Source organism: Plasmodium falciparum (assembly GCF_000002765.6).
Source record: "Plasmodium falciparum 3D7 genome assembly, chromosome: 2".
Lineage (NCBI taxonomy): Eukaryota > Apicomplexa > Aconoidasida > Haemosporida > Plasmodiidae > Plasmodium > Plasmodium falciparum.
Genome location: NC_037280.1, coordinates 790,001 through 808,089, shown reverse-complemented (window position 1 = coordinate 808,089; position 18,089 = coordinate 790,001). Strand labels below are relative to the sequence as shown.

At 18.7% G+C, this 18,089-nt stretch overlaps 3 protein-coding genes across 3 annotated transcripts; all 3 read right to left on the bottom strand.

The window, feature by feature from the left end:
• Window positions 1–348: 348 nt before the first annotated feature.
• On the bottom strand, window positions 349–3,570 carry PF3D7_0220100 (DnaJ protein, putative; the record flags this gene model as incomplete). The annotated part of the gene is made up of 2 exons (XM_001349666.2): window positions 349–3,147; window positions 3,376–3,570. The coding sequence occupies 2 exons, from the start codon at window positions 3,568–3,570 to the stop codon at window positions 349–351; spliced, it is 2,994 nt and encodes a 997-aa protein (XP_001349702.2).
• Window positions 3,571–6,503: 2,933 nt separating this feature from the next.
• On the bottom strand, window positions 6,504–11,338 carry PF3D7_0220000 (liver stage antigen 3; the record flags this gene model as incomplete). The annotated part of the gene is made up of 2 exons (XM_001349665.1): window positions 6,504–10,982; window positions 11,141–11,338. 2 exons carry the CDS (start codon window positions 11,336–11,338, stop codon window positions 6,504–6,506), a joined length of 4,677 nt encoding a protein of 1,558 aa, XP_001349701.1.
• Window positions 11,339–15,708: 4,370 nt separating this feature from the next.
• PF3D7_0219900 (Plasmodium exported protein, unknown function) lies at window positions 15,709–16,626 on the bottom strand (the record flags this gene model as incomplete). The annotated part of the gene is made up of 2 exons (XM_001349664.1): window positions 15,709–16,191; window positions 16,417–16,626. 2 exons carry the CDS (start codon window positions 16,624–16,626, stop codon window positions 15,709–15,711), a joined length of 693 nt encoding a protein of 230 aa, XP_001349700.1.
• Between the last annotated feature and the right edge of the window lie 1,463 nt (window positions 16,627–18,089).

Genomic DNA, 18,089 nt, shown 5'->3' with positions numbered 1-18,089 from the left:
TATATATATATATATATATATATTCATGTGATTAATAAGAAATAACATATTTTTCGTTATTTCCTAATCCTTTTAGTATTAATAAAATAGACTATAACGATATTAAAAAAAAAAAAAAAAATATAAAATAAAAAAAAAAAAAATATAAAATAAAAAAAAAAAAAATTTCAAAATATATGACATAAAAAATTAAAACATTAAAAGAAATATAAATAATGATTAAAAGTATACATATATATATATATATATATATATATATATATATATATTATATATGTGTAATATATAATTTTTATATTTTCTTTTCTAAGATTAATATATCGATTTTATTATTTTTTCCTTTCAACATTAATTTTCCTCTGGATTTTCACTAAATTGTATTGATTTCATTAATGCACTTTCTATAATTTTCATGCCATCCACTTTATAATGTATAAAATCAATACCACTAATACCAGATATCTCTAGCATTAAATTCCCTAATATTAACATAGCTTCAGCCCTTTTTAATCTAATTTTCTTACGTACTGCTTTATCTCGTAGAACCCGCTTAGCTACATCTTTAACTGTTGATTCTATATCCCACAACATTAATCTTAAAGCATCACATATTATATCTCCTAATTTCATACTAAGCTCCTCACCTTCTAAACCAGAAAGTAAGTTAAAACCTTGAAGAATTTTATTAAATGCTAGCTTTCCCATATATATATTCTCTGCACACCTTAAATAGGCTTGCATATGTCCTCTCACTGCTTTTAAACCTAAAATACTATTCATTTTTTTTATATATCTACTAGATATATTTTTATATACCCATCCTACGGAATATAAAATAGATTCGGAAAAGGACGAATCTAGTAATCCTTTAATTTCTTTTCTCATATTATCAACCCAATTTTCATCCCCATCAACATACGGTTGTAATCTCTCTTTTAATAAAACAGCTAATTCAACTTCTCTTTTAATTTGATCGTTCACTAAGACATTTTGTATTAAATCTTTGGAATTATCTAATTTATCAGCAGATATTTTGTTTTCATATAATATTTGAACAAAGGTTGTTATTTTTAAAATACCAATATATTTATTAAGTTTTTCTGAACTATATATCATCGTAAAAAAGGTAGCTGCATCAATAAAAAACATATTTTCTGTAGCTTTCATTCCACCTTCATCATACATTTTTCTTCGGTTTTCATCACTTAATACTTGATAAGCTTCATTTATTTTTTGAAATTTCTCATTTGCTTCAGGATCATTTATATTTTTATCTGGATGATACTGTAAGGCTAATTTACGATAACTATGTTTAATTTCATCGAAACTTGCATCCGGTTCCACATTTAATAAATCATAATATGTCCTATCAACACATGTATCAGAATTATCATCGCTAATAGAAGTATTATCATCAGAATTGGACAACATATTTACTTTTATCAATACCTTTTTTTTATTAAATCCATCTTTACAAACGGAATTAACTTCTTCTTCTAAAGTATATTTATTTCTAGAAAATACGTTTTTAAAATTCTTACTTCCACGTGAATTTGCCACGTTTTCAAAATTTTTGAAAATGTTTTTTTTTTTTTTTTTTTTTTTTTTACCAATATTTTTAGAATTCTCTGGTTCATCTGAAGAATCATATCTTATTATATCCATAATTTCTAATACATCATTGTTTTTTTTGAAGTTGTTTCGTTTATCGTCTTTTTCGGTATGCTTTTCTTTCTGGGAATGCTTTTCTCTGTTGGGATGATTTAATTTTTCGGAATGATTTACTTTTTCGGAATGATTTACTTTTTCGGAATGATTTACTTTTTCGGAATGATTTACTTTTTCGGAATGATTTACTTTTTCGGAATGATTTACTTTTTCGGAATGATTTAATTTTTCGGAATGATTTAATTTTTCGGAATGATTTAATTTTTCGGAATGATTTACTTTTTCGGAATGATTTACTTTTTCGGAATAATTTACTTTTTTTGTTTGCTCCTCCTTTTCAGTCCACTTTTTCTTTTTTAATTTTTCTTTTTCATAATCTTGTAACATTTCATCATCTCCTATTTTTTTATTATTTTTTAAATATTCAACATTTTCACCTTCTTCTATATTATTCGATTTGCCTACAATTTGTGATTCTACTAAATTTTTGCGTTTACCCATTTTATTATTATAGTTTACATTTTCTTCAGTTTCATAGGATGAATCGGATTTGTTTTCATCAATATAACATGAAGTCGTGAGACTGTCTTCATAATTAAAGCACATAGGATTCTCAAATTTTCCAAAAGAATTATATAATTTTTTATTATCAATAGAAGATGAAGTATTAAAAGGTATATTTTTACCATTATTTTTATATTCATTATTATATAATCCTTTTTTCATGTTGGATCCCTTTTTGTTTTTAATTATATCCAAATCGGAATGAATAATTTCCTTACAAATGTTTTCCACATAATTATATAAAGCTTTCCAACCTGTTCTACACAAAACGGTTAATCTTCTATATTCCTCTAAATTTAAATTCTCTTGTTTGTACCATTCATAAAACATTTTATTTAATTTTTCCTCAAGATCCTTAGAACCTTTATATATAAGGTCATTATAATTATTCCATTTTTTTCTTGGAAAATATTCATCAGTATATTTGTTTTCCATTTTAAACTTATTATTATATTTATATAATCGACCTTTTAACAAATAATATTTTTCTTTTTCATTCTCCATAAATTCTAACCATAAAATTTCCATAGTCTTAATAATATCTTCTCCATTTTTTCCTATATTATGAATTTTTGTATCTAAAATATCATCTTTCTTATTATTATTATTATTATTATAAACAGAATAGCTTTTTACATACGCCATTACATCATTTTCATTCGACACTTTATATTTTTCTAAATCATTAATCAGTTTCTCATTAAATTTAAAAATACAATTCACATTATTATCACATATATCTTCAGATTTGGTTAATTTCTTTTCATTCGGTAATGAAAATACTTTATTTTTTAATACAGGTTCTTTAATAGTATCATTCGAATTTTTGGATCTAACACTTTCACACAATGATCTTAAATATATAGAATCGAGCGGTACTATACATGCTAATGTTGGATCATATGTGCAAACATTCTATATTAAAAAAAAAATAAAATAAATGAAATAAATAAAATATATAATGTGAAATTATATAATATGATATGATATGATATAATATGATATAATATAATATAATACAAAATGAAAAACGTTAACAAAATATATATCATAAATAAAAAAACACTTATATACATAATAATAAATTAACATAACACTTTTATTTTGTTCTTTCTTTTTTTTTCTTTTTTTTGTTTGACTTACGAATATAGATATGGTTAAAAAGATCCATAATACTGTTATCAAAATAAAGGGTAGACAAATGATCAATTTTAAAAAATTTCCATACTTATTATTCAAATTATATATTTTATGTGAGGCATATTTGTTTTTATTTTCATCATCATTAGTTAAAATATATTTGGGTAAAAAGTATTTAAATTTCTTAAAATATTTCATATTTCATTATTATTATTACTATTATTACTATTATTACTATTAGTGTAAATGATTTATTAATACATATAAAACAATAAAATATATATTAGAAAAAATAATAAACAGTAAAAAAAGCATTAGATACCCTATATATCAAAATCTTATTTGTTTTATTAAGGGGACTATATACTTTTTTTATAAACATATACATATATATAATATGTTAACTATATTCCATTATGTAGGAAAATAATTAATGTATAAATAAAAAACACAATTTACTAAATATTGTGAAATATATTAATTATTGAATACATTCATCATGTTACTATAAAAAAAAAATATATATAAATTTTAATTAATAAAAATGAATTCATTTATACAAAAAAAAAAAAGAAAAAAAAAAAAAGAAAAAGAAAAAATAAAAATAAAATATTGTTATTTAACACAAAAAAAGAAAAAAAAAAAAAAAAAAAAAGGAAAAAAAGATAGACAAACATTATATATATCAAAAATATTACATGTACAACATAAAAATACACTTATTATTTTATGTAATATATAACAACATAAACTTTTCCTTTTTCTCTTTTTTTATAAATCATTTAAATCTTATATTTTAATTCTTAATTCCATCTACATTTTTTATTTTCTTTATACATTATTTTATTTTATATAATAAATATATATCATAAAAAAAAATAAAAAAATCATAATATATTTTTAAGAATTTTAAAAATATCTTAATATATTAGAATGAACCTTAAAAACATTATGATGATGGTAACAAAATTGTGGTCTCATATATTATTAATGCTTTACATATTATATATATATATATATAATATATAAAATAATATTATATAAATTATATGATATTTTTTTTCAAGTTTCTATAAAACATTATATAAACATGTAATTTATTAAAAAATATTAAACACTTTTTTATAATATATAAAAAAAAAAAAAAAAAAAAAAAGGGAAAAAAAATATTTATAGAAATTATATAAATTTAATATTCAATATAATTATTAATTTTATTAATTAATTAATGATTTATAGAAATTAATTTAATTTTTTTTTTATATATATATTATATTATCCTTATTATATGTTCTATTATTAAAAAATATATTATATATATAATATATATCAACATTTATATTATGCTCATTATATATTATATTATATATATATATATATTACTTTTTTTTTTAAAATAATCTCAAGTTTAATTCTATAATTTTTTATATGTTTATTTATTTTAAATTGTTGTTATTATTTATTAAATAATTAAGACTTTTTTTTTTTTTTTTTTTTTTATGATATTTTTTAACTGTCAAAATATTTTAATATATAAATATATTATATATTTTTTTTTTTTATATAATAAATAAATATATTTATAAGTAATTTTCTTTTTTTTTTTCAAGAAATATGACATGATTAAAATTGTTAAAAAGAAGTACATTCTTTTATTTCTTAAGAATACGTTATTTTAAAGTAAAAAAGAAAAAAAAAAAAAAAAAAAAAAAAAAAAAAAAAAAAATTTATAATTCCAATATATATATATATATATATATATATATTTATTTATCATATTCATTATAAATATATTTCTGAAAAATATATGTATTCCGTACAGCATTAATATTTCTGGTATATTTATTATATATATATATGCAATTTTTTTTTTTTTAATTTTTAAAAAATATTTATATATGAAAAATTCAAATAATATTTATAATTATATAAATGTTCTTACTATAATATTATAAAACTTAAAACGAAAAGAATAATAAAAATATTTATTTCGTCATAATCCAATGAGCAAATATAGTAACACTACACTTCAACTACATTTTTTAATTACATTTTATTTAAAATATTATATAATAGTGTAAAAGAATTGAAAAATATTAATTATCATATGAACACCATTTTCAATAAATAATTATATAAAAGATTATATATATTTATAAAATATGTATATAATAATATATTAATTCGTCTTAAAACATTCACATGTGAAGTAATATGAATTCCTTTATTTTAAAAATATTATATGGACACCAAAAAAATATAATTTAAATATTTTTAATATTCATAGGGATATAGTCCGTATTTTTTTATAAATATGTCATAAATTTTTTTCATTTTTACATTAAATTTAATATATATATATATATATATATATATAATATTTATATAACACACATATATATTTATTTACAAAAAAAATGAACCATCATTTTGACATGTTCTGTAGTGTTTTTTTTAATATTAAATTTATTATTTTATATATGTTTTAATATTCTCATGTAATCTCTATTTATTATATACATATTTAATTTTTAAATCTTAAAAAAATAACTCATTAAGTTATTTTCGAAATATAAGTTTTTTTTAATTTTTTTTTTTTTTATGAAAAATATTTTATATAAAATATTAAAAATTAAAAATTAAACATCGTTTATATGAAAAAAAAAAAAAAAAAAAAAAAAAAAGCTTATTTGCATAACAAGCAAAATAAGCTAAATTTTTATCTTCTAATATATATACATATATATATATATATATATTATATAATATAAATTTTAATAAAACACAAATAATTAATATTACATATATCGTATGAATAATATACAGTTTCTTACAGAAATCTATATATTAATTAAAAAACATAAACTCTGTAAAAAACATTTATAATTAAAAATAAAATATTGAAAATAAAATTATATATGGAAAAATATAAATATTAATATATATAAATTTTAAAATTTTAAAATTTTGTAAAAAGATACATATATATATATATATATATATATATATGTATATATTTATTTATTTATTTATTTATTTATTTATATATATTTACATAATATATACATTTTTATATTTTTTATCGATTAATTTTATTGTTCGCTCCAATCATTTCACTCTTCTGCAATTTTTTATTTTGATTTTTGCGTTCTACTTTTTTTCGGTACTTTATTATTTTTATCAACTTTAGTTGTTTTCTCGGTTTTATTTGTTACCTGTACATTACCTTTTTTCTCAGCTTTGTTTGTTACTTCTATTACATTATTATTTTTTTCTTTACTAAATTTTTCTTTCATTTGTTGTAAATAATGTTTTAAATTCTTAAAGATATCAAATACAAATGAATAAAACGGTCTCTCCTTATTTTTATTTATAGTTTTGTCAACTTTTGATAATAAGTAAGTTGAAGAAGCTATTGTTACACATGATGAAAATAAAGAAAATGTAAAGAACCCAACTACATATGATGCAAATGCTGCAACGGCAGATATGAATGGTGCAGCAAATACTTTATATTTTTTTACGAAGTTTTTAACTTTACTAAAAAAATCTTGATTTTGTTTTAAAACATTAGTAACATCATTTTTTGATTCTAAAGCTTTAGATACTTCTTTATCAACTTCTTTATCAATTTTTTGAACATATTTCATTACTTCGTCTACGTGTTTTTTAAGACCACTAACACCTTCTTCAACTTTTTTTTCTAATTTTTTCTTTTTCTCTTTAACCTTTTCAATGCGTTTCTCTTTTTGGACTATTAAATCTATAACTTCATCTTTGTCTTCACCTATATCTTCATCTATATCTTCATCTATATCTTCATCTATATCTTCAACTTTATCTTCTTCTATATCTTCTTCTACATCTTCTTCTATATCTTCATCTATATCTTCATCTTTCATTTCAACTTCTACTATTTCATCTTTTGGTTCCTTATCCTTAATATCAAACCTTACTTTCTTTTTTGTTATTTTTTTCTTTGGTTCTTCTTTAACCTCTTCTTTTAATAATACTTCTTCCAATTTAGGTCTTTGAGCTTTTTTTCTTGTTTTCATTTGTTCTTCATCCATGCCTAATGCACTAGATAAAACATCTTTTAAGGATTCAACTCTTTCTCCAAGTTTTGCTGTTACATCTTCTAAACTTTCCTTATCCATATCCCCTAATTCCATATCTCCCTTTAACATGTCTAATATACTTCCTTTTAAATCATCTACTTCTTCTAAATCATCTTCTTCCAAACCTTTTATATGCGCATCACCACTTATTATATGTTCTACCTCTTCTTTTAATTCGTGTACTTCTTCTAATTTTTTTTCTTCTTCAACTTCTAATGAAGATACTTCTTTTAATATATCTGCTTCAAGATCTTTTATTTCTTCAGCTTCTTCTTCGAATTTTTCAAAATGATCTTTTTCTATTTCTTTTTTCTCTTCTAAAATATCTGTTTCAATAGTTTTTAATTCTTTATAATCTTCTAAAATTTCACTTTCAAGTTCTTTGATTTCTTTTACTTCTTTTAATATATCTTCTTCAAGATCTTTTAAATCAGATACTTTTTCGATCTTGTCTTCTTCGACATCTTTTAATTCTACAACTTCATCCAACGTCGTCGTTATATCATGTTCCTCTTCAATAACTTTTTCTAATGTATCATCTTTTGCATCTATTATTTCTTTAGAATCTTCTGATAATGCTTTCTCTAATTCTTTTAATTTTTCCATATCTTTTATTAAATCTGCTTCTACTTCATTTAACTCTTGAGTTTCTTCAATAAGTTTGCTAGTAATGTCATTTATTTCAACAGCATCCTTCATTAACTCCTCTTCCATATTTTTCAATTCTAAAACTTTCTCAACACTTTCATCCATATCATTGTCTTGAACTTCTTCAACAACTAGTGAAACATCTTTTTCTTTATCTTTAATAGATTCAGTTTCTTCTTTAGAATCTGAAGATATTTCTATGGATTCTTCTACTGCATCTATCATCTTGTCTGTTAAATCTTCTTTTTCTTCCTCTAATACATCTACAATATTTTCTTCCATTTCTTCAATAATACTAACAGTTTCTTTTTCTACCTCTTTTTGAACCGGTTCATCCTTAATTTCTTCTACAGTAATTACATCACTTTCACTTTTAAATACATCTTCCAAATTAAAAAACATTTCTTTCAACCCTCCTGCCTCATTTAATATTCCTAAAAATTGATCTTTCATAGCAGGAACATCAACATCCACATATACATTTTGTTCTACATGTTCAGTTACAGTTTCTTGAACACCTTCAGTACTTGAAATATTTTCTAATTTATTTAATAAACCTTCTTTCATATTTTCTATATTATCTAAAATCGAACTAACCACATTTTCATTCAAATCAACCTTTTCTTCTGATTGGATTACTATACTGGTTTCTATACTTCGAAACATACCTGTTAATAAATTTTCTTGTATTCCTTTTACATTATCAAATATTTCACTAAAAAATGCTTTATCCATTTCATTGTTTTCTAAACTTTCTCCGCTAATTTCTACTGTTTCCTCTACTTTATCTAATACAGTATTAAATACAGTTTCGTTTAATTTCTCTAAATTCTCTGCAACATTTTCATTACTTTCTACTGCATTTTCTTCTAAATTTTCAAATATTTCCGTAATTGTACTTGCGCTCTCTTCTTCTGCCTGTTCCACAGTTTCTATTAAAGTGGTAGCGACCTCTTCTTTTACTTCTTCAATTACATCTATTACTTCTTTCTTTTCCTCTTCACTTTGGGTATTTTCTAAAGCGGCACTTAATACATTTTCGTGGAGTTCTTCTAATTTTTCCTCTATAGTATCATTAGTAATAGTATTTTCTTGTATCTCCTCTAATATGTTACTAAAAGTAGTTACACTTTCAGCTGTAGTTTCTTCTACGTTTTCTAGTATTGTGGTGACTACATTTTCTTTTACTTCTTCTATCTCATTTAATATACTGTCCTTTATTTCCTCAGTTTCGATACCACCTAATAAATTACTTAAAAGATTGTCTGATAAATTTGTTGCAACGTTTTCAGCAACACTTTCTTCAACAGTTGGAGCTACGATTTCTTCAACACTTGGAGCTACAATTTCTTCAACTGTTGGAGCTACGATTTCTTCAACTGTTGGAGCTACGATTTCTTCAACACTTGGAGCTACGATTTCTTCAACACTTGGAGCTACGATTTCTTCAACACTTGGAGCTACGATTTCTTCAACACTTGGAGCTACGATTTCTTCAACACTTGGAGCTACGATTTCTTCAACACTTGGAGCTACGATTTCTTCAACACTTGGAGCTACGATTTCTTCAACACTTGGAGCTACGATTTCTTCAACATTTTCAGCTACACTTTCTTCAACATTTTCAGCTACACTTTCTTCAACAGTTGGAACTACAATTTCTTCAACACTTGGAGCTACACTTTCTTCAACACTTGGAGCTACAATTTCTTCAACAGTTGGAGCTACACTTTCTTCAACAGTTGGAGCTACGATTTCTTCAACACTTGGAGCTACGATTTCTTCAACACTTGGAGCTACGATTTCTTCAACATTTTCAGCTACACTTTCTTCAACAGTTGGAACTACAATTTCTTCAACACTTGGAGCTACACTTTCTTCAACACTTGGAGCTACAATTTCTTCAACAGTTGGAGCTACACTTTCTTCAACAGTTGGAGCTACGATTTCTTCAACATTTTCAGCTACACTTTCTTCAACATTTTCAGCTACACTTTCTTCAACATTTTCAGCTACACTTTCTTCAACATTTTCAGCTACACTTTCTTCAACATTTTCAGCTACACTTTCTTCAACATTTTCAGCTACACTTTCTTCAACATTTTCTTCTACACTTTCTTCAACACTTGGAGCCACACTTTCTACAACACTTGGAGCTACAATTTCTTCAACAGTTGGAGCTACGATTTCTTCAACAGTTGGAGCTACATTTTCTTCAATACTTGAATCTATACTTTCATCAACACTTGAAGCTATACTTTCTTCAACACTTGAGGCTACACTTTCGTCGTCATTTTCTTCTACATTTTCTTCTACATTTTCTTCTACACTTTCTTCGTCATTTTCTTCTACACTTTCTTCAACTTTTTCTTCAACATTGTGTTGTTGTTCTTGTTGAACACTTTTTACTAAACTATTAAAAATATCGTCATTAACTTGACTTTCCTCCAAAATATTTTCTTTTACTTCTCCATTAACATCTACACTATTTAATAATTCATTAAAAAGTTCATCACTGACTTGTACATTTTCTGATACACTTTCTTGTTTTTCTGAATTTTGTCCAATATTATTTAATAAATTGTCAATAATATTTTCTTTTGGTTCTTCTATATTACTTAATAAGATATTTTCCTTTATATCTTCGGCTTCTTCTAAATTTTTATTATCATCTACACTTTCAGTTAATGTATTTCCTTCTTCTAATAAGTCAAGAATTTTTTCCTTTACTTCTTCACTAGCTAATTCACCATTTACTTGAGATTCTCCTAAACTTCTGTTAAATAGTTTATTCAATTTCTTATCTACATACGTATTTTTTTTCCAACTCTTGTTTATATCAGACTAAAAAGATAATATAAAAAAAAAAAAAATTAATAAATAAATAAAAATAAATATATATATATATATATATATATATATATTATACATACTATATAGTTGATTTTTTTTTTTTTTTTTTTTTTTTTTATTTATATTTATTATTTAGTTTTTTATCTTACGTTATTAGCATATTGTACAGCCCATATTAAAATGGTGCATGTCAAAATTTTGATCAAAAAAAAGTACTTATTTATTTTTTCTCTCATATGACATTTTTTTATCGGATTCATATTTGTTCTATTAAATATGGTAGTTATTTGTTCATTATTATTTTCATTATATGTTTTATTATTTGATTTGTAATTACTATTTGTCATTTTCTAACTTTTTAAAATATTTATAAATATACAATTTAAAGAAAAAAAAGAAATAAAACAATAAAAATAAATAAATAAAAAATAACAAGACAAATTGTAAAATAATAATATCTTCGGAATAAAAATGTTATAAAAATAAAATAAAAAATTATTTATTTTAACACATTTAATTAACATTTACTTGTTAAGAATAATTCTTTAATATTCTTTAAAAATATAATAACAAAAAGGAGTAAAAAAATATCATTTAAATATATATATATATATATATATATATAATACATATAAGTACAAATATTTTAATACTACTAAATATATATACGGTTTTATAATATCATACCATCACATATATTATTTCTATATATATATAATTCTTATTTATATAAAACTACACCATTTTCGTTAGGTGAATATATTTTATATATATTTGTTATTTTCAAAAAAAAAAAAAAAAAAAAAAAATATATAATGATAACACAACTTCAATGAAAATGAAGTTAGTAGTAAATATTATACACTTCTTTTTCTTTTATATATCCAATTATTAAAATGGAAAAAAAAAAAAAAAAATTCTAAAAAAATATATATTACAAAAATATATTAAAGATATATAAATTCAATGTTTAAAAAAAAAAAAAAAAAATTAAAACTATAAAATAAAAAAAATAATAAAAAGGTTATTTGTTCTATAATTAAAAAATAGATACATAAAAAACTTTCTAACTATATATATATTATATATATATATATATATATTTCGTTTTCATATAATAATATTATAAATAAATATATATATTATTATATTTCTATATTATGCTTTTTTTTTGTTCACAATTAGAACCATTTATTTATAATTTTTTTTTTTTTTTTTTTTTTTTTCAAGGTAACTATACATATATATATATTATATATAATAAATTATTACATAAAAATTAGGTTACAAAAAAAATATATACTTATTATATTTTTATTATTTTATTTAAATTAATTATTTACATGTTATATATATAAATAAATATATATATATATATAATATATAATATAATTAATTAAATGTATGTATAATATATAATATTATTTTCATATATAATGTTTATATATAGATATAATAATATTATTTATTTTGTATATTTTTATATTTGTAATAATAAATATATAATAAAATATTATATATTACATATAAAATCTCTTCTCTATAACCAAAATAAAAAAAAAATGAAAAGAAAAAAACTAAAAAAAGAGAACCAACTACCTATATTTTATTATATATATATAATAATATACTAAATAATAATATATTATATTATTTATAAAAGTATAATAATTTGTTCTTTATGAAATAACGAGAAATATATTTTTGTTCTTTAAAATAATACAGATAAAAATATAAAATATTTGTATTATATATATTATATATATAATAACTATATATGTATTATTAATAGATACTAAACAAATTTTAGATAAATATGGAGATAAAAGCGATTTTATAAATATACATACAAATAATATATATTTATTTATAATTATATATATATATTATTTATTAAAAAATAATGTTATTTTAAAACTTTATAAAAAAAAAAAAAAAAATAAATATAGTTGAATGATTTTTTTATAATTTTTTATTTCGCATTATATTATTATATATACATAAAATTTACTCGAAATTATTTACATTTTATATATCCATGTATATTTAATATGAACTACGTATATAATATTTGTATGAAAAAAAAAAAAAAAAGGATTTTAAAACAAAAATATAAAATCGTATTAAATAAATAAAAACGTATTATTATTATTATTATTATATATATATATATATATAATAATATATCTTTTTTATTTTTACATATAGCTCTTTTTTTTTTTCTTTTTTTTTTATTCGGTTATAAAAGAACTAAATGCTCTTTAGCACTGATATATATATATATATATATATATATATAATATATTTATAAATTAATATATTATTATTAGATATTGTTATTATATAAAGACCTTGAAAAAAAAAAATTGGTTCAAAGTATTTATAAATATTACTTTTATTTTTATATATATATTTTTTTTTTATTATTACATGCAAAGTTTTTTTTTTTTCATTGGGGGCTTTTTTTTTTTCTTTTTTTGATTTTATATACCTTTTAAAATTATTATATATATTTATAAATATATAATAATATATATTTTAGAATAAAAATAATTAAGAATTTAATTCAATTATTTTAATAAAAATATATATATATATATAAAAGAGTTTTCATATTAATCGCTTGCATGTATTTAAAATTTTTACAACACCATGATAAATTCTAGTTTTAAAAAAAAATAAATAATATATATATTTTTAATACCTAATTTTATTTTATTAAAAAAAAATCTCAGAATTCTTATATAGTAATAATATATCTATTTCTATATATAAATAATATATATATTATATTTATTTTAAAAAAAAAAAATTCCATAGATATGTATATTCTTTAATTATATACTATTCAATAGTATTTTTATTTCGGTTTTGAATTATATATATAAAGTGATGATATATATTATAAATTGTAATATAATATTTTTTTTTATGTGTTGAATATTCAGTGTAATTATCAAATGGCATTATAACAATAAAAAAAAAAAAAAAAAAAAGATATATATATATATATATATATATATATAATGAAAATTTAATAACACATTTAGTATTTAAAGAAATATTTAATGCATAAGTATTTTCGGGAGATATAATATTTCATATTCCATATACACATATATATATATTATATATATATATATATTTATTTATTTATATATAAATAATGCTAGAGAATATTCGTATTTCCATATTTAAATATATGTAAACATTCACAAAATAAAAAAATATTACTATATCCTATTTTTTTTTATTATTTTTTCACATGATATAGTAATATATATATATTATATATATATTTATATATATTTGTATATTTATTAATTTATTTACCACTATTTGAAAAATAAAAAAATATTATAACATATATATATATATATATGTATAATATATATAATATATATATATTTATATATATATATATATTCAAAATATTCATTGTCAGTATTTAATTTTTAACAATTTAGGAATAGAAATATTCATCACAAAAGTTATATATATATATTTTTTCTGAACTTATTTTCATAAATAGTATATTTCTTAATATCTAATAAAAAATATATTTAACAGAATGATATATTGTTCTATTATGAAGAATTATTATTTAGGATTAGTTTTTTTTTTTTTTAATGTGATAATATTTATATAAAAGGCCCATAAAATGTTTATCCTAATATTTATCTTCCCTATTAAGAATAATAAAAATAAATAAATATATATATATATATAATATACTATTCTTTCATTATCATTTTATTTTTGTGTTTGTGTTTGTGTTTTTCTTTTCTTTTTTTTTTTTTTTTGTACATGAACCTATACAAACATAAATTAAACATATATATAAAAAAATTACATCAAAAAAAAAAAAATAAATAAATGAAATGTTTTATATATATTCTATTATTTTTTTCTCATTTTGTTATTAAAATTTTTAAAAATAAAAGAAAATTATTTAATATGATTTTTATGTTATATAATATTTCATATATATATGTGTGTGTATATATATATGTTATAATTTTCAATTCCCCTCTTTTTATCACAAAATAAGACCTTTTATATTAGAATGCTATTATTTTTGTATGTTTAATTGTTATTAAAAAAAAAAAAAAATGAAAAATATGAATTTTGTTTTTTTAAGTTAATTATAAATAATCCATCATATATAATTATTAAATATAAAATGCTAAACCTCTTAATGGTTCAATGTAGAAATAAAAAATTCTTATTATAGGGAATATAAAGATTATATGTACGGATTGGTTATTAAAAATATAATAAAAAATATAAAACACCAATAAATACTTTATACAAAATAAATAAATATATATATATATATATATATATATATATATATTTATAATAATCATTTAATTAATGAAACTATATATTATGAAATAATATTTTTAAATCATAACAAAACAAAAAAAAAAAAAAAAAAAAAAAATAATAAAATAAAAATATAACAAAATGAAATGAAACAATAATAATGTCATCAAATAAGATAATAAAATTAATACTTAAAAAATCACGTCATATATATATATATATATATTTATATATGTATATTATTTATAAAAAGATTTGGCAAAAGTCGTTATAATGATAACATAATGCGCCTCTTTCAATTAGATTATTTTTTTTATTTTACGGAACAAAAAAAAAAAAAAAAAAAAAAACATATATACATTAAATTAATAATAATCTATGTGTAGCTTTATTTTTTGGACATTTCACTATTCACTTTTATTATTTTGTACATAATAAACATACATGATAATAATGGTAAAAATCCAAATAATATGGATGCTAACTGATATTTAAATTTGAATAGTAAAATTGCTGATACTGTTGTTAATATGGGCATTGAAAATATTTTTAAACCTTTAAAAAAACCTATAATTCTATTAAAAAAGGTTACACCACTTTTCACTGTATCTTTTTTCCCTTCCTTAAAATATGTTAATACTTGACGTATTTCTTTTTCAATATAATTACTTATCTTTTTAAAAAATTCTGTAACCTTAGAAATGAAATCATTCCTTTTACTTTCATAAATATTTTCAATCTTATCAACTATATTTTCTTTTACCTGTACACAGGATTTATTTAAAAGTTCACTATCTTCAATTAAATTTCGGCTTATTATATATTCATTAATTCTCTCAAGGTTCTTATTATCATTTGTACTAAATGTAGACTAAAAAAAGGAAAAACAAAATAACAAATATATTACATAAATAAATAAATAAATAAATAAATATATAAATATATATGTATGTATATATATATATATATATATATATATATATATATATATATATATATATATAATTGAATCCAAATGAAGTTCTCTTTTTCATTTGAGAAAACAATTATATAAAACATATTAATTTTTTTTTTTTTTTTTTTTTTTTTAACTAACATTAAAAAATGAATATTGGAATACGCAAATTATTAGACCAAACATAAAAGCTTTCTTTATGAACAGAAACAACTTATCTATAGCATTTGTACTTTTTTTCATATTCTTCATATTTACATCCAAAATATTTGACGGAACATTTTTATTGTATTCGTTACTTTTAATTCTATTAAGGTTATTTGGGTTAATGCAATAATTTTTTTTATTCATTTTATATACTTTTTATACTTTTTTTTTTTTCTTTTTTTTTATAGTTTTGGTTACTTTGGAAAACAAAATGAAATAAAGCGTAGAATATTTGGAAACAAAAAAAAAATTAAAAAATAAACTAATATTAATATATATATATATATATGTATATATTTATAAAAATATAACAAATAAATAAAATGATAATAATAATAATAATAATAATTAATTAATTAAAAAATAAATATAAAATAATGCATAAAACTATGGGAAAGATATATATATATATATATAATATATATATATTATGTATATAATAATAAATTTTATTTTTCTACAGATTTTTATGGGTGTGAATTATGAATATACATTTAACTAAAACAAGGAACTTACGAATATATAATATATTATTATCATTTTTTTCCTTTTTTTTTTTTTTTAAAGTTACAACTTGGGGTCATAAAATATAATTTATATTAATTCATAATATTATTTGTATACAGAACAAAACTGCTTTTTGTTCTTATTTTTTTCATACTTAAAAATCCTCAAAAAAAAAAAAAAAATTTATATTAATAAATATAAATATATATATATATATATATATATATATATATATATATATATATATAATATAAATTCACAGATATATAAATATATAATATATTATTTAAAAAAATTATTTATAATAACAAATTATTAAAAAAAAAAAAAAAAAAAAAATTTCTTTAATTTTTTATTTAGCTAAGCATGCTAACGATGACACTTCCACAAATAATAATACATATTAATATTATATTATATTATATATATATAATAATAAATGTAATATATATTATTTTTACTTTATAATAATAAATATTTTTTTTCTGACTTAATTTTTATTTCGTATTATTATTAAAAGGTATATTTTTTTTATATTATATAAATAATATGTTATACCTTCTTTTTTTTTTTTTTTTAAATGAAAATATTATATATATTATTTAATATATGCAATAGAAAAATTCTGTAAATATATATTTTATATAATAATAATAAAGAATTTATTGAAAAACACTGTATTTATTATATAATAGAAAAAATATATATATATTATATATATATATATTTTTTTTTTTTTTTTTTATTTATATATATTATGTAAAATAATGTAAAAATGGAATATGAATTTTTTCTCCTTCCCTCCTTTTTAGTATATTTATATAATAGATATGTATTAATATATATATATATATATATATATATATATATAACAAAATTTATATAATAAGATATTATAATGTTTTTTTTAATTTAATATATTAATACATATCTATTTATTTGAATTATTTAAATTTTTATAATAAATTGTTTTTCATTATTTTTTTTATACATTATAAATATATATGATAACAAAACATACAAAATTAAAAGATTGAAAATATAAATAAATATGAGTTGAGACCAAACATTCCAAAAAAAAAAAAAAAGAAAAAAAAAAA